The sequence below is a fragment of the Echeneis naucrates genome, chromosome 3 (genome assembly GCF_900963305.1).
Source record: "Echeneis naucrates chromosome 3, fEcheNa1.1, whole genome shotgun sequence".
NCBI classification, from domain to species: domain Eukaryota; kingdom Metazoa; phylum Chordata; class Actinopteri; order Carangiformes; family Echeneidae; genus Echeneis; species Echeneis naucrates.
The window spans coordinates 21,244,494-21,267,160 of record NC_042513.1 but is presented as its reverse complement, the minus strand read 5'-3'; the positions used below and the strand labels follow the sequence as shown (position 1 = coordinate 21,267,160).

At 41.0% G+C, this 22,667-nt stretch overlaps 1 protein-coding gene across 1 annotated transcript in view; it reads left to right on the top strand.

Moving 5' to 3' along the window:
• Positions 1 to 22,667, top strand: part of kif26ba (kinesin family member 26Ba) — a 63,004-nt gene that overhangs the window by 2,360 nt on the left and 37,977 nt on the right. Inside the window, exons 3-4 of the mRNA XM_029498634.1 lie at positions 17,935 to 18,266; positions 18,417 to 18,657. Coding sequence (XP_029354494.1) covers positions 17,935 to 18,266; positions 18,417 to 18,657 — 573 coding nt within the window. The remainder of the gene's footprint in view (positions 1 to 17,934; positions 18,267 to 18,416; positions 18,658 to 22,667) is intronic.

The following is a 22,667-nucleotide window of genomic DNA, read 5'->3' as shown; positions in this document are numbered from 1 at the left end:
CGCCTATAGGAATAGTGATAATCATTTTATCTGAAGCTGTTAATCAATCACTGGTAACATGTCAAAAACCAAATGATACACACAGACAAGAATATTTCCTATTTTACCTCATTGATCATATCAGCAGAATCAATGAGTTCACATATTCTTTATTGCTCTTTTACTTTGGAGGCAATTAAGATGATAGATTACTGAAAGACAATGACCGCTTAGAGCAGATATGAATTCATATGGATGACTGCCTTTTTCAAATTTTTTTGTGAATAGTCCATATAATCACTTTTAATTCCATTAGCACAGTGGTTTGCAAGCGGCAGATCATGAAGCCAAAAGTTTAAGTTGATTTACAACTGGGGGTCAACTCATGTGCTATGTGAGCATATAATGGCTGCGCCTCATTTTCCTTTATTTTCTATACTAAACAGTTTTTGTTAAAATCATTAAAAATTGTATTGCAGCATTGAAAGCATTGACTTTAAACAGGCTGCCTCTGAGTTTGATGTGCTTCTACTGTATTGAACTGGAGTTTAGTAGGCCTGTAGAACACAGATGTATTGGGGGGGGGGGCAGAGGTTGCAGCATGAACATGAAGTCTGTTAGGAATAGGGGGGCTTGATGGGGACTGTCGGTGGGCAGACCACTAATTAAAATGTTATTTGAAAAGAACGGTTTAATTCTGGCTAATACAGGCTTCTCCATTCATGTTAACATATTTGCATTGCGGAGTAAGAGCAGACACGTCTTCACATATTGTAACTGGTAGAAGAAGTTTATACTTTTGTGGAAAATAGATGCAAATGAAAGTACGTTTAGTAGAATATGCTTCTCTCAGTTGCACATATAGAAACTGGCTCAATATTTCCACTCAACCTTCAGCACACATAATTCTGGGGGGCTAAAAACGTCAGGATTGCACACCACATCCATCCACCAAGTTTGGTGTAAATGCTTTCTGTGCTGTATAATCCTGCTGCTAAACAGACAAGGGTGAAAACATGACATCCTTGGCAGAGGTAAATATCTCCCTTTGGCTCAAGGATTTTGTCAATGAAAAAAATAGACTGCCTTGTGCTTGACTGATTCAAACAGTATGAACAAGAAAATGGAAACTGACACTGGATATTCTGTTTGTAGTTTCACAGTGAGTGGAATAAATATGTGCCTCTGGCTGGGGCAGTCTCCATTTAGCGAGTGAGGATTTCTTGGCTCGTTTTCCTTTTTACATTGTGACTTCTCCGCCAGACTCTTCTTACAGGAGTGAACTGACCCGTGCAGGTGCTTTGTGTCAGAGAAAAGCTGAACACGTGTCCTTGGCGAAGCAATGTGACCTAATAATGCTTCCCCTTCACCAAATGTGCCAGAGCAGCAGTTCAGCTGAGTGTGTGTGTGTGTCAGCATGCCAGCATGAGTATTTGACTTATTCCCACTGGACACTGGGACGTATGTGACCTTTGGACACAGACAGAATAGGTGCACACATGCCTACCAATCAATATGCTCCCTCAACACACACATGCGCACACACACACACACACACACACATATATATATATATATGACTCTGTTTTAGCATGTATGATAGTTCATGCCTGCCTGGGATTAGCCACTCCCATAATCAGACAGACAGATATACAGTACAAACACACACGTGTGTGCGTGCAAGCACACCGGCACGCGTACACACTTTCTCACACAGTCTTTTTTTCATTTGAACTTGTTGGGAATATATCCGTTGCCGTTTGGCATTGCTGGGAACAGTGCTTGTACTGTGTTTATTTGCTGTCCATTACACTTTATGTCTTCGTAAGAACATCAATTATTTATCCACTTTGAGGCATTGACTAGTAGTCTGCTCCCTAGTGGCTCTAAGGAGACATGGCACTTTCCAGATGAAGTGGCCGAGGGGAGATAACAATGGATTATTGAACTATGGCCACTCCATCCAACAATTTCTCTGCTGAGATGCTGAAAATATCAATGAATCCGAAATGATAGAAAGTTTTAGCAGAGGAAGATGGACAAAAAGAGCTGATGTCATCAGACGTAAAGGAAAACAGAGATACTCTCTATAAACAGTGGGATTCAAACATCTGGCGAATCCTGCGTTCAGAGTTTAGAATGAGCCGAGTAGTTTTTCGTGCTCGCACGCACGCACACACACACACACACAAAATGCATGGGTGCTCATAACCACAGGACTCTAAAGCACATCTGGCTACACAGCTGTCCTCACTTACGGCCTCTGTTGCTGCTCCATTAATGTGTATATCTGTGTGTATCTCTACATATGTTTATTCATCCCTTCTATCAAAAACCATAAATGGCTATAGGGCAAACAGTTTTTGGCTGGTCCACTCCCACAAAGTGGGTCACCCTGTGTGTGTGTGTGTGTGTGTGTGTTTTGGTCACCTACTCCCTATTTCAAATCAATAGAAAGTTAAAACCATCTAAGTTTGTATAGTGAATCATATACAGTTCCACTTCAGACGTACAAATAAAACCAAAAAAGGACATGTTTTGAATATATTCACTCCCTCTTACTGGCACCTTAAGATTTATTGAGACAACTTTTATCTGCACTTCTTTTTTGGCGAGGGCTTGCTCTATGAAATGTGCTGACTGCACTTAAAATGTTTATATTAGCAGACCCATTGATGTGGCTGCAGATTTAACAGCTGTCAGCACCTTATACAGTACATGGATTTTAAAGATATGTTATATAAAACCAGATGCTTTCAAAATGACGGCAGTGTTAATCTTTTAATGCGCAACACAATATATAAGCTCCTCATCCGAAGATAATTAGTAGTACATCTAACTATCTGCTGAACTACAGACCAATGCTTAGAGCTCAAAGATCCATTTACAAATTAAAATGGCTTATCAACCCACCCACACAATTAGAGTTAATACGCTTGAGGATATTATGAATTTGGTTAATCCTAGTCATTGAGCAATCTCACCCAAAATCACTCGTTTGCCTACCTATCAGTAAATGGTGGCGTATTATTGCTCTATCTGTCCTCAGAGGGATGTATTTCTGGACACAGGTAGATATTCTGTCATAACCAAATCCCATAATACCACAGAGGCAGGCCTCCGGTAACCACGGCAGCTGGTGTTGCCACGGCAGCGACATGTGACAGATGTGAGCCACATAAATACTTCCATCAACGTTAATGGGCTCCTCATAGCTGTGTGCGCGTTGGTGAGAGCCACAAAGAGGGTGAAAATATATGAAGTTCATGTGAATAATCGCACGCTACTTTGCATGTGCAGGTTTTTGGCATGAGGCAGGAGAAAATATATTCTGCAGTCAGTGTGACAGTGTGTGCACATACTGTGTGTGTGTGTGTGTTTGCACGTGTGACAGAGAGAGCGAGTGATCATGCCCTCCTGATGCCTGTCAGGTGTGAAAGACATTACCATATAAAGAGGTGGCTTCATCAATAACAGCAAGACGGTGTGGATGAATGGATCTGTGTGAAGGAAGGAAGGGAGGGATGCTGATGCAGGCTGAAGTGAAGAGCTTCTCACAGGGTTCAGCTCGTTTGACCCACCCCAAGTGCATGTTCATATTCATCCTGTCAGGATCTGGAATGACTCAGTGAACCCTCTCTTTTTCAATCCAATCATTTACTACGCTTATAAGAACCACCAAAATATAAGTAATTAAAAACACCCTAGTCCACAAATATTATAATCAAAGTATCATTTTATCACTGCTACATACATTAAATGATCCTAACAGTTCTGACATTAATATAGAGTTGTATGCAGTTCATGGCAATATTTATTTTCAGTTGTATGATGTGTAAAACTGTATCTAACAATGAACGTAGTGATTTCCCTGTCCAATCATATGCTCAGTCTGCTGTTCTTTACCTAGCAGAGCTCCTGTGGGATGAGCTGGAAATGTGGTGGTAAAAATCCTGCAGTAAATTTGCATGATATAAATATAATATATTTACACAATATAGATATAGACCCCGGTGGAATTCTCACAGCACTACATGTTATCTGTACTGTGAGGAATATACATATTTACCGAGACAGTCCTCCCAGTCAGATAAAGTCGTGCCTGCGTTTTCTTATATTCTCTTGTCCTCCATTCCCTCTGTTTTTTTTTCCTCTGTCTCATTCTATATCTCACTGTCTTACTTTACATCCAAAAAACCAACATTATAAGCACACTAGCACACAGTCCCTCTCCCCCTCTGCTTCTCTCTGTTACAAACGTAAACAAACACATTTTTTGGGGGGCTGGAGGGGGCTAAATTAAGCTCCAGAGAAAGAGAGAGAGAAATGAGGGGAACAAAAAGGTTTAAATTTAGAGGAGGAGTGAGAGGAAGTCGGGAAGAATGAAGAACAGTGGTTTGAAATGAATAATTAGAGGAGAGAGAAAAGACCGTCTTTCCTAATAGTGCTATCATTGTCATTATGCTCACTGACCCAGAGTGTATGCAGTTAATTAGACTAACTACCCTTGCCAGTGGGCTGCCACAGTCAGAGAACTGTCTGTGTGTGTGTGTGATCTCTATAAAGTGCTACAGAAGCTACAGTTTCATTAGTTACTGATGACAACAGATGACGAATTAGTTTGCCATCGTATTTTAGGACATCAAACACCAAAACATCCACTATTAGAGCAAGTAGATGTATGTGTGCAGTATGTGCGTGGGGGGGGGGTTCCTCTGTTTTGGGTTCCTCCCACAGTCCAAAAACGTGGATTTTTAGATTCATTGGTGGCTCTAAATTATCCATAAATGTGACTGGTTGTTTGTCTTTATATGTGGGCTCTGATGGACTGGTGACCTGTCCAGGGTGTGCCCTGCCCTCGCTGAATGTCAGCTGGGATTCACTCCAGCACCCTTTGACCCTTATTGATAGGTGGTATGGATAGATGGATTGTGTTGTGTTAGTTGATTCCTGGCCATTTATTATCACGCATTTTCTGTCTATATCCATGTTTCGCTCTGTGCTGTCACAAAAAAATGTATTTAGAGAAGCCAGTTTTATATTTGACCTCTGGATTTGTCAGAGGCTCGAGGACCAAAACAAATTTACCCACCACTACGACACACTGACAGCACATTGCAATAACAGGCAAATCCAATGCACTAGTGAACACCCCCAAACACACACTTCACAGTGTGTAACAATGTGTACAGATACTCACACAGTTGTACTGGCATACAAACACGTTGGCAAACTGGGATTCATATAAGAGGGCATGCAAAAGTGCAAATACACTGCCTCGTGTATACGTGCCTTACCAAGAACACACTGGAAGTCTAAACAGCACCTGCTGCCATCAGATCTGCAGCTGCCATGGCAACCGCATCTCCATCACTTCCACAATAGAGAAATAAGTAGAAGACAATACTGTACAGCAGTTATGCAGTTGTTGTCTGTCTGTCCGTCTTCTCGTGTCTACTCCTGTTTTGGTGAGTGGGGGAAACTAAATTTGTCTATCTCAGGCTATTGTGTTTGTTCAGAAAGTTTTGTTGTTAGCTTTAGAGTTTTTAAAAGTTTTTTTAATCACCCAGAGCCAAAATGAAAAGTGAAAATTTCCTGGCGCTCCAGTCGCAGGTGCCAGCTCCAGCACCCTGTCACACTGTGAAGTCTGGCTGGCTTAACGGTTTATTTGAAGACTTGCTAACCACACTTCTAACATTAGCCAAACTGCTGTCACAAACTGATTTATCACACATCTCATACGCATGCATGCACCGTCACAGGCTATCACATAGTCAGATAACACATCTATCTTCAACATCTCACACGAGGAAAAGTCACTTGACAGGCTGAGATGTGTGACAGGAATGATCCGTGTGTATTTTTGTGTGTGTGAGTCAGCGTATTTATAATTCTTTGTGAAAAAGTTTTCAGCTTTCAAATTAGGCGTGCCCACGAAGTGAAGAGGGTTTGATTGGGATGCATAATGTTGGCTCATATATTTAGTCCTTATGTTGGCATTTATTAATATTAATTAAAATAACTTTAAATTAAACAGTTTATTCAATTATTTACAGTAAAAACCGAATAATATATTTGATAAAATGGATCCAATACATGAAAGTTTTGTAAGAAAACATTGTAATGTCTACACCTTCAGTCTGTAAAGGCTACCTTTGAATTGTCTCCACTTGCCATTTCTCCATGCGTCTCCCTGTCGTTTTTTGTGCGTGTGTGTTTGTGGTTCGTGTGAGAACACGCACCCACCTCTGCCTCTGATTGGCTTACCATGAAACTTTACTACTCCTTAGCCAATCACCATCAGGATGTGGAGCGAGTAATCCTATAGGGGGAAAAAGTGATGTAGTTGTCTTTATAAAGGTTGAGTGGCTATAACACTGTGTGTGTCTGTGTGTGTGCTTACAGTGAGACAAGAGATACCTTTTAGGGTCAAAATTGGAGTCAAGGCTCTGCCTGTCAGTTATCCACGTTTTATAAGTAATGTAATAGCATTCCTGCTCTAAATACATCGCACTGCTGGGCAGCAAACTGTGTGTATGTGTGTGCACATTGTTATCTCAACTATATAAGCTATAAGCTAAGATAGGACTCAGCATGTGTGTGTGTGTGTGTGTGTGCGGATTTGTGTATTTTAAGCAGGACTACAAGTCTGTTTGGTCAGAGCATTGTAAAGGGCAGGAGGTGAAATGAGAACAAGGTTGACATTTAAGCTTTAGTTTGCAGTCTTGCTCTGCGGCAGGTTTCCCTACAGTACAGCAGGTCTTCATCACGTCCTGCGTTTCAAAATGTTTTAAAAAACCTTCACATTAAAGACTATCACATTAATGTTGTGGTTACTTCTTGTAGATTTTAAAATCTGTTTGTGATGAGAGAGAAGCACTGTAGATAGGCTACTGTATGTTTTGTACAGTTTATATTATGATATTGGAGTGAACCGGTTCTTAGCAAACAAAAACTGTACTGGTGTATGTCTTTGGCCAAGCTTTCTCTCTTTCCATTTGTCAATCTATCCGTACTGACCAATAGGCATAAAAATCATCCACTCCTTGTGCTTATCATCCATCTCATTGCAGCAGCGTCCGCACCATCTTCGCATCATTCCTATTAAACAAAATAAAAGAAGAGGAAGATCAAAGAAAGAGAAAAATAGAGATACTATTCCAAAGACCGCTTTCAAAGAAAATGTTCGACAATAATTCTATACCGAGGCAGTAAAGACGATACGTCAGAAAGAGAGAGGAAATTAAATTGACTTGTTTCCAGGCTGTGCCTCAATCAGACAGAGAAAATAGCTTCTAGCTGTAAAACTTTCCAATTACCTTGAGCAGATGGAGTCTGCGAGGCTCGATTTTACAGGGTTTAAAATGGCTGTTGTTCACCGTTTTCTGCAACGTATTAACTTCTTCGTCATCATATCTGAACTGGTAATGCGAGTTTGTGACGGGATGGCTGTCATTTTGAGTCCAGGTTTGAAAGTCATGTGAAACCCGGATGAATAAATTTCCCTTCTTGTGAGCGTCTTGAACCTTAGCTGCTCCCTTTGAGGAGCTCAGTTACCAACAGTGAGGCACTGTAGCAGCTTTATCCCATGTATGAATGAGAGGCACTGTGTGAATATGAAGCCTGGAAATCAGAAAGAATGCTCGGCTGACTTTCATGGATATAGAACAGTTGAAATGTGTTTTAGGTTTAAAGACCTGCAACACACCCTGAGGAGTTTTATGTTCAAACACATAAAACCTGCGTATAAGCCTGGAGGAAACATCTAACTAATCGGTTTAATGTTCTGGTCAATGGGGTTTTCTGTATTGCATGGTCTGATTGCTATAGTTATTGTTTTCTGTCAAAAAGCTCTCAAATGGATAGTCTGTTTTTATTATCTGTGTATTTATTTGTGTTGTCTGAATATAAATGTAGATTGTGCAGGTGTTCCTATTTCTCAGCCTCAGGATGAGAAACCATCTTTGTAATGTTTACTGTTTGTCCATCTTATATAAACTGTCGCCTTATTTACACTAAAACAACTTAGACTCACCAATTTACATCTTTTTGTAAGTTGGAAAATAAGGTAGCTTGTGGCTTTATCTTCATTCATGGGAGGATTATATGGAACTTTGTGACATACTTTCATACTTTCATCAGGATTCATGTAATACCTGTCAATTATTCTTATTCTGCCAATCTAAGATTGTATGGTATGCATAATATTATCATGTTAGAATCAGGGGTGGACAGTAACAAAGTAAATTTACTTGAGTATTGGACTTAAGTATAGTTTTTGAGTATTTCCTTACTTGAGTATTCTTTTGGGGGATACATTTACTTTCACTTCACTACATTTGAAGGACAAATATTGCACTTTTTACTCCACTGCTTTTCTATTGATGCTCTCGTTACTCCCTACTCTCGCGCTTACATCAGCTGATTATTTTTTTCCCGCTAAATTCTGAGAAAATAAACTTTTGTCGTACCTGTACTATGTCATGCCATACGTTGGGTTCAAGACGAAACATAACACTTTGGCACTTTGAGATAGAAAATGGATGAAGAAATGGAGGAAGAAGCAATTATCTCAGGTGGGAAAAACGGGATTTGTTTCAGTTCAAATGTTTGTTGTGCTTACTGCAAACAAGTTATATCCAGTGCTTAATTTGTCCATGAAGAGGTCCAACATCGAGAGGGTACCGTTCAGGGTCAGAGGGAGAGAAGAGATCCATCGTGAGCCTATTTTGTGTTTGTAAACATTTCATCAACTAATCTCTACAAAAATGAGCTGTTTGTCTGTCATGTTGGGCAGTAAACCAAAGTAAAGCCATGTCCCTTAAGCAGCACAGTGGTGTAGTGGTTGGCGTTGTCGCCCCACAATAAGAAGGTCGTGGGTTTGTTTCTCGGCCCAAACATGTTTAGGTCAATTGGTAACTTAATGTAAATGTATGTGGTGACTCGAGGAGCACGGTGGCGTAATGGTTCAGTTCCCAAACATGAAGGTCGCGGGTTCGGTTCCCGAACATGTCTAGGTTAATTGGTTAATGGGTGTAAATGGATGGATTATTTGCTAACACGTGGACTGTCTGAGTCCACAAAGAATAGACCAGAGATTCTGTCCACCTCTGGTTACTGTTTCATTATTAGCATGCTCATAATGACATTACATATATTAGCATATATACGCCAGGAGTACATAAGCACCAGCACAGTCATTACCACAAAATTATCAGAAAGTCCTTAAATCATTCACAAAACAGAATTTAAGTCAGAGCATGAAGATCCCTGGTGATAGATTCAGATGTGAACATGTGACTATAGTACATCTGAATTTATCTTCTGCAGTCTCTCAGTCAGATCTGCCCGTCTCGTAGTTGAGCCTAATTTTGAGTCAGCAGCAACCTTGATTCAGTTTCCATGTCTGTATCCAGAATATAATGTTCCTGTGTCCTAGCATGTGTGCGCATGTGTATAAGTGGGAGTCATCAGGAAGATCTTTACCTTCAGCTCCACCCCAGTGAGCCTCTCTAACCTTGGGATGGAAAGACACCAGCAGGGGGGAAAAGGGAAAAAGACGAGGAAAAGAGGGGAGTAGGTTAGGAGTGAGAAGACGTTTGAGAGTGTGTGTTCAGGTGTGGGATACAGCAAGATGGATTACCCAGCCCAACAGGCAATTTATCACTGTCAGAGTGAAAGGGGGAGAGAAAAGGGAGACTTGGTGAGATGGAGGGTGAGGAAGGATAAGAGGGAGGGTTTGAGGCGAAGATAGAGGAGAAGTGGGTGGTGGACGAAGAAGTGGGGAGAAACAGATTCTACACAACTTAGGAAAAAGTTGAAATATATCCTTTGTGGTTCTTGAATTGTGTGAACGGAGAGTGTGGCAATGAAGTATATTAACATGGTCTAAGGGAGTTCTTCAAAGAAGTCATTCTCACCAACCCTGCTTCAGGAGAGCTGCAATAAACGCACACCAACAGATCAAGCATGAGTGAACCAGCCATGCTTTCTGTCCCCATCAAGAGGAAGGACTACAGTGTGCAAGCTGAATGCACACTGGTTTTCTTTTAGTGCAAATACACCACATTTTCATAAAAAGGACAAAAGATGTTTCATAAATAATTTCATTAAGGTGTTTTGTTCGTTTGTTTGTTGGTTTTTTGTTTTTTTTTTTGCGATTTTCAAAGTGAATTTGGGGGCATTTTTTCACAGGAAATAGGGAGGCAGAGAAAAGAATGAGGTCTCCTCAGAACAAACCATTTGACCATTGGATTGATTCATTGTTGACTACAGTGGTTTTTTAGAGTGGAAGCTTTCTCAGTATAATGTACTGTACAATTACTACCCTTCACGGGGGGGGTATAAATATGTGATTAATGTGAGGTAAGGCTCTGAAAGCAATCATCATGGAGAGATAAAACCTCACTTGGATATTATAACATTTGACACATGCATTATTATCGATAGTAGAGTCCTCAGCAGCACACATAGCATCATACAGATCACAGTGCACAATCATCCTAACACAAATGTGTGCACACAAACCCACTAAAGTCTCCAGTGAGAAACACAACAGCAAGTAATTTACATCCCCTATAGCTAGTTAGTTGTGTATGTTAATTAATTTCTGCATTGCTATGGCAACACAAACATTGTAATGCTTTTTCTTCGTTAATAATAAGGAGTGTCAACATCACAAGGGAGACTGTGTGTGTGTGTGTGTGTGTGTCGATAAGTGCAGACAAATGCGTGAGTCTATTCATCTAAATATTTGCATACGTGACTTAATACATGTGCACAGGCATGTGTGTGTGTGTATGCACAACAGGTTACAGTTGTGTTCACATCAATCCAACTCCTACATCCATTACCGAGCTTATGAAGGAATGACCAATTAAAAAGGTGATTAAAGGAGAAATTCTTCAGAGAGGGAGACGGAGGGAGAGGAAAGTGGTAGGGTGAATAATAAATGAGAGTGAAACAGAGAAGGAAAGAGAGAGAGGAAACCTGCTGGGTTTCTTAACTTATTTGTGACTGTGGGGAAATATAAAGAAACAAGGAGGAAATTGTGGGCATGTTGATGTTAGCAATGGAGTCCCTGCTTTGGGTTACTTCTGTGGTCTGCTACACAAACACTTATCTGACTCTCAGCTAGCTAACACTGTCAAGTCCAGATTTCATTTACTGTTTACCTCTGTGTGCAGTAGGAGTGTGATATTCATCTTATTCAGCTGCTGCATCAGGCATGGGAGTGTGTATGAGCTGGTCTCTGAACATGCCACCTTAGCGAGCACCATTTTTCTCCTCTATGCATTCACACGCTTCATTAATATTCACAATAAAACATAACCTCTTGCTCTGGCTCAGGCTTGTATGAAAGGCATACAAGCACACTGACAATTAAAGGGACAGATGTTTTGTTTTACTGATGGATATATAATTATTCTTGGTATCGGGTGAGGCTTATTCTTAAACACTTTGACAGGGTAAAAAGTGGATGTGTACTTTTTTTTTTAATTATTATTCAAAGAGATTTGTGTTTTCTCTGTAGAAGAGCTGCAAAACACAAATCTACCGATGTGATGGACGGCAGCTGAATAGGTCACCTACTAATGATGGTGCCACCAAAAGTCTACCTGTATAATAACGTCTTTGCTTATAAACAAAGTGCTGCTTCACATTTACTGTTTTACAAGTTCAAAGACTTAAAACGTATACGAGCAGGTTGTGAAATGAAAGCCTCTGTGAGGTGTTTCTCCACTCACACACAAACTGACAGGATCAGAAGTGACTTTAAATATATATTTAAAAAAAAAAAAGCCCTTCATAGATCCTGAGCTTACTGGAAGGTAATGACTGACGCACAGTGTTTTTGAGAGACAGCGAGCGACACCTGTGCTTGACCTCTGTCAGTGTACCATTTGTCCTACGTGTGTGCACGTCCATGTGTTTGGTGTGTGTGCATGTGTGTGGCGACATTTATAACTTCTGTGTTATTGACCTTGCTCTCGCACAGACACTCAATCATTCTCATGCGCACACACTCACATATAGACACACTATCACTCTCCATCATGTGCGTGATCACGGGCCAACACACTTAAAATTTATTGTATTTCCATCAGTCTCTTCCCTGCTCTGTTCTTTTGTTGCTTTCTATTTTTCCCCTTGCCTGTGTGTGTTGCCGCAGCAGGTGCAATAGATTGGCCGGCCCTCTTATGCACGAGTTCACTGATCTCAGACAAGCTGGGATTTCGTGTGTGTGTGTGTGTGTGTGTGTGTGTGTGTGTCTGTGTGTATACTATATATATTACAGAGTGTGCACAGGAGCTAGCAGAGGAGTGAGGAGAGATGTGAGAAGCTAAATGAGTGTGGGGGGTGCAGGGAGGAGGTTTATCCTCCATGGTCACTCATCTGGAACTTATTACTCACGAGCACAAACACAAACACACATAGACACACCCCCCCCCCCCCCCCCCCCCCACACACACACACACTATGCCAATAAATGCTCACCATTTTGGCTATAACCGGGCTAAGAGCGTGTTCCTCCCCTCTTTTCCTTTCTCCTCCTTTTCATTAAAGGGTTAGACCTTTTTCCTGTCACATTCTTTCCATTCTTTCTGATCAGCCTTTGTCTTCTGTCTCCTTTTTCTTTGAGCGTCATAGCACGACCTGCTGCTAAATATAGTTGCAGAGAAAACAGGGACTGACAGAGGTTTGAAAAGCAGGAAGATGATAATGGAGGTGGGTTCACCCACGCAGGTTGGTGTCAGAATGCTGTCTTATATTGAGCCTATTGCGGACAGACAGATGTGCGTTATTACGTTTGACAGTCTCTCTTCCAAACCCTTTGCCTCCAGTAGTCTCGCTCTCATACACACACAAACAGTGAGGGGGAAACCGAGCTGAGCTGTCGTTTCTTATCAAATCTCCGTAATGGCATCCTTCTGTGTCTAGTCAATACACACAAACACATGCATGCATGCATGCACACATACACACACACTGCTTTAAAGGCAGACTGCCAGTACACTAAAAGTCATCGAGGTCACTGTTCAGTTAGCCTGGATGCCATCTCCATCTCGCTGCTTTCTCTCTTACCATCGCTCACTTCATCCTTACAGTGCAGGAGCTGACGCTGTTTGTCTGCCCTCGTAGCAGGGAATGAATCACATGAGCAATCACATGTAGACTATCTGTGGTGCTGAGACTGATTGAGTCACTCACAGAATACTGATGAACTCAAAGGTGAGGAAATGGCTGGAAGAGAAGAGGAAAAGGGAGGAAAGCTGGGAATATAATGGTTTATTTATCTACAATCTTTGAGTGTTTGATGGTGAAATAATACAAATAAACAGAATTCAAATCAAATCATGTAAAACTACAAGAAAAATTTAATTGCTTGGGGTGATTTCTTCATTTAATTTTGTTCTGGTTGTTTTGGCTGTACTGGTCTTTTGTCAAGTAACATAACACTGCACCAACTGTGTGCGAATGTGTGTGTGTCTGTGTGTGCTTTTGTGAAATATAAAGTCAAATTTAGTCCATAGTTCTGAAAAATGAAGCTGGAAATAACAAAAGCAAAAAGTATTAGCGGTAAGAAAAATACAGAAATGGGGTCAAAGCGAGGGCACAGAGGGAAAGTGTGTGTGTGTATTTGTGCGGTCTTTCTTGGGTCGCCCTTCTCCCTCTCATGTTTCTCTGGTTTTGCAGTTAGGCAGCTTGGCTGCTCCCCAAATCTCATCTAATTTGGAACAACAGTGCCAACTGAACACCGCGTCCACTTTACTGGTCGCCTGTCTGAGTACATGTGACATGGAGATACAGAGGGGTCTGAAGAAGCTGAGAGAGATTAGATTTTCTCTTTTCACTGATTTTTGGCAAATGTCTGGCTTTTCCAATTCTTTCCAAATGGGAATAGAAGGGCTTTTATGTGGCTTTTATCAAAGGATTGCTTCACAGTTTCTTCATAGTGGTTTATCTATGTCAAACACATTTTATAATGTAGTAAATGAAACGAACAGTCAGCTGCAGGTCACTGTAGCAAGAAGATGAGATTGCCACTGGGAAAAGAAAAGAGGATTTTAGATTGAAATTCAACATTTACGTGCTATTTTAAAACATTATGTTTTAGAAGAAACAGTAAAATGTCTCCTAAAATTGCTTGTAATTAATTCTGTAGAAACCGACTCTTTCATGTCAAAGAGAACTTCCCAAAATGCTGCATATAGACAATGAAAATGTTTTTGGTTTTTTTTGGTGTTTCCTCTGTTTCTATCTTTTCTGCTCACTCATTTAGCCAGTAGCAACTAATTCAGTTAGTCTTCTTGTCTGAAAACACACAGTTTTTGTAGTTAGCAGAAAATGTCGCACAGCCCTGCCAAGTTGAACCACTGAACATACAGTGAAGAATTGAATACATGCATTCATAAATAATCATTTGCATGAAATATCTGCTTCCATCTCTGCTTTCTTTCCTCAGTCTGTCTCCACTCATCCATGATATTCTGCAAATATCTTTCTTGTATGTGTGTGTGTGTCTGTGAGAGAGAGTGAAAAAAGAAACACTCTCATAGTGCGGTCTCCTGGCAGGCAAGAGTGTGTGTGTGTGTGTGTGTGTGTGTGTGTGTGTGTGTGTGTGTGTGTGTGTGTGTGTGTGTGTGTGTATATATACGTTTCGAAACCAAGTTCTATTCATTATTCTGTTTAGTTAGACCAAGTAACAAGGTAGTCTTTATCCATGAACACACAAACACACACACACACACACACACACACACACACACACGGCTCTGCATACATTTGTTTGTGTGTGTATCTTGCGGTCTTGTGGTTTGTTGACATAGCCTAGGAGGCAACTCTCAGACTGAGTGGTTGCATTTTACCATTAGTAAACGCACACTTTCATGCACACAGATGTTTTATTGATTACAGTAACAGGCTGGTTATTGATAGGAGCTTAGATGTGAGCGGCAGACAGTAAGAAACATTCACGCTCGCTTTCTTTCAAAAAGACTCCTATTCTATTATTAGCATTGGCCACCAAAGAGAGTGGCGACACACCTACACACACACACACGCACACAAACACACTCATCTAGACAATTTATAGTTAGGAAGACTTGTTCTGTATTTGTTCTGAATAACTACGACTCACTTTTGTCACAACAGCCAGATAACAATATTAATTTGTGGAAACAGATTATTGGCTGGTTTTACAGGCTATTTATAGTACAGAAGTGAGGTCTTTGTTTACATCTCATTGTGTAGCCTCATGTCCCCATTATTCTGTCTGCCAGTCTTAACATCTGCTTGTTTAAATCTTTTGTGAGATAACGGGTATCTGTCACGTGTCTGGACACACATCTGCACACAAACTCTGCAGCCCCACAACTCATTTATTGATTAGACTTCACTTAACAAAGCGTGCCTACCGATCACTGTGATTAATACTACACACGTACCGCCTCTTCTCAGGCACATTGTGGTGAGTTATTCAAATTCATTTTCCCAGTGAAACTGCTGCGATGGATGGATTTGACAGCAGATCAACATGTGTCAAGTAACTAGATGTTTCTTTCTAACCCTCTGACACTCCTCTGGCAATCATACATTGCTGGTGAATCTGCAATCAGAAAATCAATCAGAGTGAAAATGTCTAAACACCTGTTTCTATTAGGATAACAACTGACAAATCAAGTGTTTATATAAATAAAACGGCTATTTTTGAAATGCACTTGTGTCTGGTGTTTAGCAATTATAAATAAATGCTTCACAGGAAAGATTTCATGTGAACTGCAGAGGAGAAGGTATAAACTATAACACTGAATCATAGAAATGTGCCACTATCATCTGTCCTTTTCTATTCTTACAATCTAACCTCTGTGAAAGTATCTTCAGATTCATTTTTCAGACAACCGAGCTGTTTGTTTAGTTTACTGCAACTACTGCTTTTGCCGAAAAGGGCGACGCGGATACCTGGCTTTACGCTTGCAGAAGAGGTGGGCTGGATGAAAGCAGGAGAGTAATTACAGAGATCATCTGAGCTGGCACCACCTACCACAGATGTTTTACTGAATTACAGATCTCTAAAGCAAGCATACACTCACCGATAATACACCAACACAACACCTACACTTAAGCTGACAATTAGCTTGCGACGTCACACTCAGTCTCTTTAATCCTACCCTCAGTCTCAAGGCTGCAAAGTTCAGCCAGACATTCACAAGGAAAAACTATTTCAATTTAATGACCCTTTGTAAGATTAAGTAGTTAATGCTATGTGGAAAAAAATCGACAAAAATATTTTCACTGGAGTCAAATAAGAATTCGAGACAGATCTGTGTCTGGATATGTGCGTGCGTTTTGCTCGTTAACTTTGAGTCAGGGCAGGAAATTTAAAGTGGCTTTGCTCTGTGTGAATGGCTCCCATTAGTCTGGAAAACATACCTGTAAACGTGCGTGCATACATGCTCATGGGCTCAGATAACTGCTCAAACAAATTGGACAAATGTCCTGATTTCCAAACACAAAAAGTTCATTCCTCTCTCACACACACACAAATGCAGCGAACCAACACAGAGACAGAAAAGCAGAACAAAACCATGCCTGCAGTCTTTTTTAATGATTATGTTTTTTTTCTGTTTAAATATTTTAAAGCACCATGCTTTTATCCTAAAAAGAGCCCTTTCTCCAATCTTGAAAACTGATGAATTATACGGTCTTTAATTGGAGCCTGCCTGTCTGGCAGTGTTGTACTCACTCAAAAAGGTTGACCATTAAACGTTTATGAATGAAAGCAACACACGGGAAACAGGAAAGTCAGCACTTTTTTACATTTTGACCATTTTCCTACTTCCATAAAGCGCCTACACTTCCCTGTGCACTTGAATAGTCTAATTATGGCCTTTTGTTTTCCATATAGTCAGCAGGCAAGTTTAAATTGACCAACATTGCGACGGAACATTATTCTTTTTAAAAAGTTCATTTTGACTGACTGATTGTTAATGCAAAGAGGCAACTTTTGTTGTGAGCCCTCAGCTCACATCAGGAGCTGTTGCTGTAATCTAAACAGGTTAACAACAGCCTTTGCAAATGTTGTTTGTGGAGCTTTGCCACAAGAGAGAGCCCACCGCTGTCACAGTTCACAAACAATAATTGTAACATCTCAGGACATGAACATTTCAACATCATGCTGTTAAAGTCACAAGTAAAACTCCCTCTTCTGCACACAGAGCTTTGAGCTTTGAGCTGCTTAGATAAGTTTAGGGTGTTTTCTCCTTTTATTTGAAACGGTCTCTGCCACAGTTTGTATTCTGGTTTTTGGTTGTCTATAAAAATTATCCACATCAAATGGAAAATATCTCAGAGCGCTATGCTTGCTGTGGTTTTCTTGTTTTGACAAACTGCAGCAGACCTGTTGCCCACATTCCCTGCTGCCACTCCAACCTTGTAAGCTTGTAGGGTTTTTATTTCGTTGTCATCCATCCCAAAGGAATCACAAATACCTACAACATCATCTGGACTTGCAGTACAATCGAAAAACTATTTTAAGAATGAGTATGGAGTGTTGGTCCTTGTGATTTTTAACATCCGTGCTGCATGATCTAATTTTAGAGAAGGATGGGTAAAGAGCAAGAAGGTCTGATGTTTTCGTTCCTCCCTCACATGACTGTCCAGCTTCTGTCACGCCCTCTTTAGACCCAAAGGAGTGTGTGTGTTTCTATCACTTCTCATTTTCCCCCAGGCTACATGGCTTTATTTCTTGGATTTTCTATTAATATTCACAGCCATGACTCGTTAAACATGCCTCATCTCTTCTTGTCTTCTCCTCTTCTCCCCTCTTCTATAATGTGACTGACTAAAATTCCTAAAAATGTACTGTTCTTGTTTCATTTTTAATCAATAATTAATGTTCATTTATTCCTCTGGTCTCACCAGCCTTTTGTTTCTCCCTCTTTGTCCTTCCAGGATCCCTCCTTCTCTCTTCTCCTTCATGATAAGCTTCAGGTGCCTAACAGTTCTCGCCGAGCGTGGAATGAGCGTGACAGTCGTTGTGATGTCTGCACAACTCACCTCACTCAGCTTAAACAAGAGGCCGTGCGCATGGTTCTCACTCTCGACCAGTGGGATTTGTCTCCCACATCTTCGCCCCCTGCTTTGATCGGCCGATACGGATCTCAAGGACCTCCGGGGCCACAGGGGGTATCGGGAGGACCTGGCTCTCGGGACTGGTCTCCTCCCTTTCTCCCTTCCTCCTCTTCCTCCTCAGCTGCTGCGGCTGCTTCACATCCTTCTCAGCAGTCATCCCAGTCACCATCCCCAAGCCCAAGCCAGACCCCAACGCCCAGCCCAAGCCATGGACCATCCAACTCCAGCCATGGGAGTCCATCAGCGGGGCAGACGTCCAGCTGTGGTCCTACAAACCCCCAACCTCAAGGTCCAGGGCACAGGCTGGGGTCCAAGCCCAGCTCCCTGGGGCTTGGAGGTGGTGTGGACAGAAGGAACGGGTCACCCAGTTCAGGAAAATCAGTTACTGCTCAGCAACAACCAGCGACAGGAGTAAACAGCCTCAGCAATAATAGTGCTAACAGCAGTAATAATGGGAGTGGATCAGTACTGAGCACAGCAGCTCTGCAGGCCCATCAGCACATGAACCGAACTAATGGAGGAGTGACACTCTATCCATACCAGGTAAGCTACGTGCAAAAATGTTGTGTGCACTTGTGAGTATATGTATGGACCTTGCAGGCAGACAGTTCAAATATGAACAGGAGACTCAACAAATTAACTCAGATCTTACATGATTTGACCAAATGCTCGCAGGGCTAATGGCCTGTCAGATGAATACGTCTTTTGATACGTGCCAGCAGAGAAACGTTTTCATTTTTGCAGGTGTACCCATCCACCGTAGAAGGACCTTGGTAGCTGTCATCCACTGACTACTTGACTTCTGAGTTAATGTGTTCAGCTCTCTCGTCCTCTCCTCTGCTTGTACAAAGTCAGTCTAGGCTGTACTGGATCAGCCCCAGGCTAAGTGTATGCCTGAGCGTGTGCATGTGTATATCTGTGTCTGTGGTGAGATAAGGAGTGAGGGACAAAAGGCTATGAAGGTATTTTAAAATCCTTAATTGCTGCAATTTACGCGACATTTAATTCACCTTCAATTAGTCACGTACCGATGCGATGCACATGTTTTTAAATTCAGTGGGACTCTAATTCTGATGTACATTGTGTATCGCATTTCCTTCACTATCAATGTAATGTAGTAATAGTTTTCTGTACATTCATCGGTACACAAAAACTGCAGTCACACTTTTAATGGGGCCAATGTATCAAATAAACTAATGAGCTGACTCCATGGCAACATCATACTTCTTGCTTACATTTCTTAAAGCATTGTAGGAACTGGTGTTCCAAAATCTGGAGTCCAATAATGGAAGTGACAAAAATCTAATCAGGTTAACTTCTTCATTATTGTTAAATCATTCTGGTAGAGAGCAAGCAGCAACCAGGGAGGTCCACAGTGTCAGCCCGCAAAACAAAAACAATTGTGGGTGTGCTCATTAAAGCAACTCTCTGGAAATACCAGTTTTTTAATCGCTTGCACTCTACAACAGCACAGTGACATCTGAAGTTTACCCCCCCCCCTAAACGAGCTCTCTGCGAGGACACAGTAATCCAATTCTTGGAATAGATAACAATCTTTTATCAAGAGGGAGGCAAAATAACTTGGGCAGCACTTCAAGCAGCAAGTTAACATGAAGCAAACTGTAAAAGTGACTCAAATGGAAAAGCGAGATAAAAGAAGGTTTTTTTTTTTTGGAGGAGCGAGGAACAGAGGGAGGAGGATGGTAGGAGAAAGAAAACGCCTCAGGTGACGAGTGGTCTAGAGGTGTATAAAGGCAGGAGAGCTGAGACTCCAGGGGAGATCCAGAGGGGCGCGTATGTGTGTGTATGGGTATGTACTGCCGTTGGAGTAATTCATACAGTGATAATTAGGACTCTGGGGACTTTATGTCACACACCCCCAGTACCCCTTCACTCTTTCACTCTTTCACTCTCATCCACTCTATCTCTCTCTTGCCCCTTCACACATTTTCTCCCAACTTATTTCTTATGCCTGTTTCTTTCCTTCGCCTCAATTAATTCTGTCTTTCTCTCACGCTTCTCTTCTATCTTCTGGTCCTGCATCCCCATATATTTTAGTCAGTCCCTGGCTTGACGTGAAGAGTCAGTACATTCTTGTTGTACAATAGAAATAAAAGAGACATTAAAAGTGATTATGTATTTTGGCCCACGTTTTCAGAAATTACAGTGAAGGTGTTCAACTGTGCTCGAGGTTTCTCTGAACTCTTCTGTTCTTGAGTGGTTGTGTTGGGAGGTGTGAAATGATGGTGAGTCTGAGTGTTGGTGCTGTGACTTGCTGTGACAGCATTGGTGTTTCAGCAGGAAAGGCGAAACGGCGCAAGATAATAAATCACCCTTGTTTAGAGTCACCCCTGAGAGACTGAGAGGGAAGGAGGCGGAGCTGTGTGGAGAGGATGGAGAACAAAATGGGAATGGATAGAAATAAAAGGAGATCAGACTGGAAGACGTAGAGATGTAGAGAGAAAGGGTGAACAGAGAGAGAGAGAGGTGGGTGTGCAATAAAATGGAAGAAATGTTATCATCTGATGTCAGATTTCTTTTTTTTTTTATCTAATATCTGCTTTGACATTTAAATTTTTTTAACACAACATTAATTCTGAAACTTCAGTATATATGGTCACATTGTTGAGATATGTGGGATTTTTATTTTCTGTGCCAGAGAATTGGATTTTGTTGGAGATCTGCGTTACTGCCATTTACTGGACAAATTATCGAGGGAGCTTCTATAAGGCCTTTGTGTGAAGCCTGGCCAAATGAAAAATCAGTCTTCAGCAAAGCAGAAGAGAAAAGAAACATGGGTGGATTAACAGCGTAGAGACAGTAAGGAGAACATAAGGCAACAACTAGCAAGAATTAACAAATCCTTTTAGGAAATGCGTGGCTAACTTCTTAGAAAAATTAGATTCGGGTATGGCCCTCTTCAAATGTGCTACATTAAAATCCCATTTAAAGGTGTCAGCACAATAAGACGGAGAGAGAAAGGACACAGCAAGAGATGGAGACTGGAAACAACCTGCCTGCACATGTAGCTGACATTAAAGTCCTGCTGGCTCAGCAGTCTGAGAGGTGGCAAACCAAAGGATGAGGTCACAAGGCACCGCATTCGGTGATATGGGCTTCTTTAATTCGCTGCAGAAAACAATACACAACTTCTTATATTTGTCATTACTATGCCTCTGAACTGGTAGAGCTTGCAATGCTAAATCACTAAAACAAACAGGTCCATTATACACACTAGGCCTTTTTATGTTGGTGGTGTAAAGAGGAGGGGTCTCACTTTCATTCTCTCCCTGGCTGGAGAAAACAAATCTAACATTGTCTCTTTGCCCTCCCTCCGTCCTTCAAGGAGCTGAACTGAAAACAGGTTTATACAGTATACTGTCTCTCTCTCTTTCTCTCGCTGTGTGTGTGTGTGTGCGTACACTTTCAACGATAATTAAATAACCTTTCCTAGTTTATGGCATATGTTTTTCTAATATATGTGTGTGAATTTGTTATTATTATTATATCTTACAGAGAGACAAAGGATGTGGGATACAACACACCACTTGCACACGTCATATTACATTTTTTATTAAATTAACAGTTAAACACTGACAGCTTTAGGTGCAGGCCCGGAGGTATCAGTGGACTAAAGGTTAAGGAAAGGTCAATCCCTGGGTCAGCAGAAAAAATCTTGGTCTCTCATTATAACTAATGTGGTGCTCTGCCTGTTAATATCAATAGGAAATTAGGACATAAAAGCAATATGCACACTTTGCAATTTTTGTAATATATATTTTGTACATAACATAAATTAACATCCTGGCAAAGATATTTGCTCACTTAGTGGATCACTATCTTCCCCACATTTCTCTCCCCTCTTTGACCTTTACAGAGAGGACATCCTCTCTCTCTCTCTTTGTCTCAACTTTGCTGTAGTGAGCATTTATGTGTATCGTTTTACTTCGTGACTATTCCCCAGATAAAAGCAGGCACAAACACAAACAGATGTGAGCCAACAGAACACATCTTTTGTGTTTTCTCTCCGCTCGTGTCTGGCACTAATTCAATGTTGGTGGCTGATATAAACATGAAGAATAAATCTTAAAAAGGCAAATGAGAAAGGTGGATTCAGGGGAAATAGCTTTTGTGTTGTAATGAAGACAAATGGGAAAAAAAAACTTTTTTTCAGAGACAGAGTGCCATAGTTTAGAAGAAGAGAGATGACAGTGACACAATAAAAGTGTTTTTTTTTTTCCAATCTGATATCACAGTCCCACATTAACAGATACAATCTGAGAACCAACTATTCTGTGAAAAATTGGCCAGACGCTGTGTTTAATTTTCTATCTTTATTCTAACTGCTGTCACTGTTATATTATCACTTGTGCTCTGTATTTGTCCTGTTATTGTCAATGTACTTTTCTCTGCAGTTGTGCTTTCATATACATCCAAGTTCCTCTATTCTCCTCAGTCCCACAGTGGAGAAATTTCTGAAAAATGTAAAGATAACATCTGAATCGTTCACCAATAACCTTAAAGGATAAACAAAAACATAATTTAACTGAAAA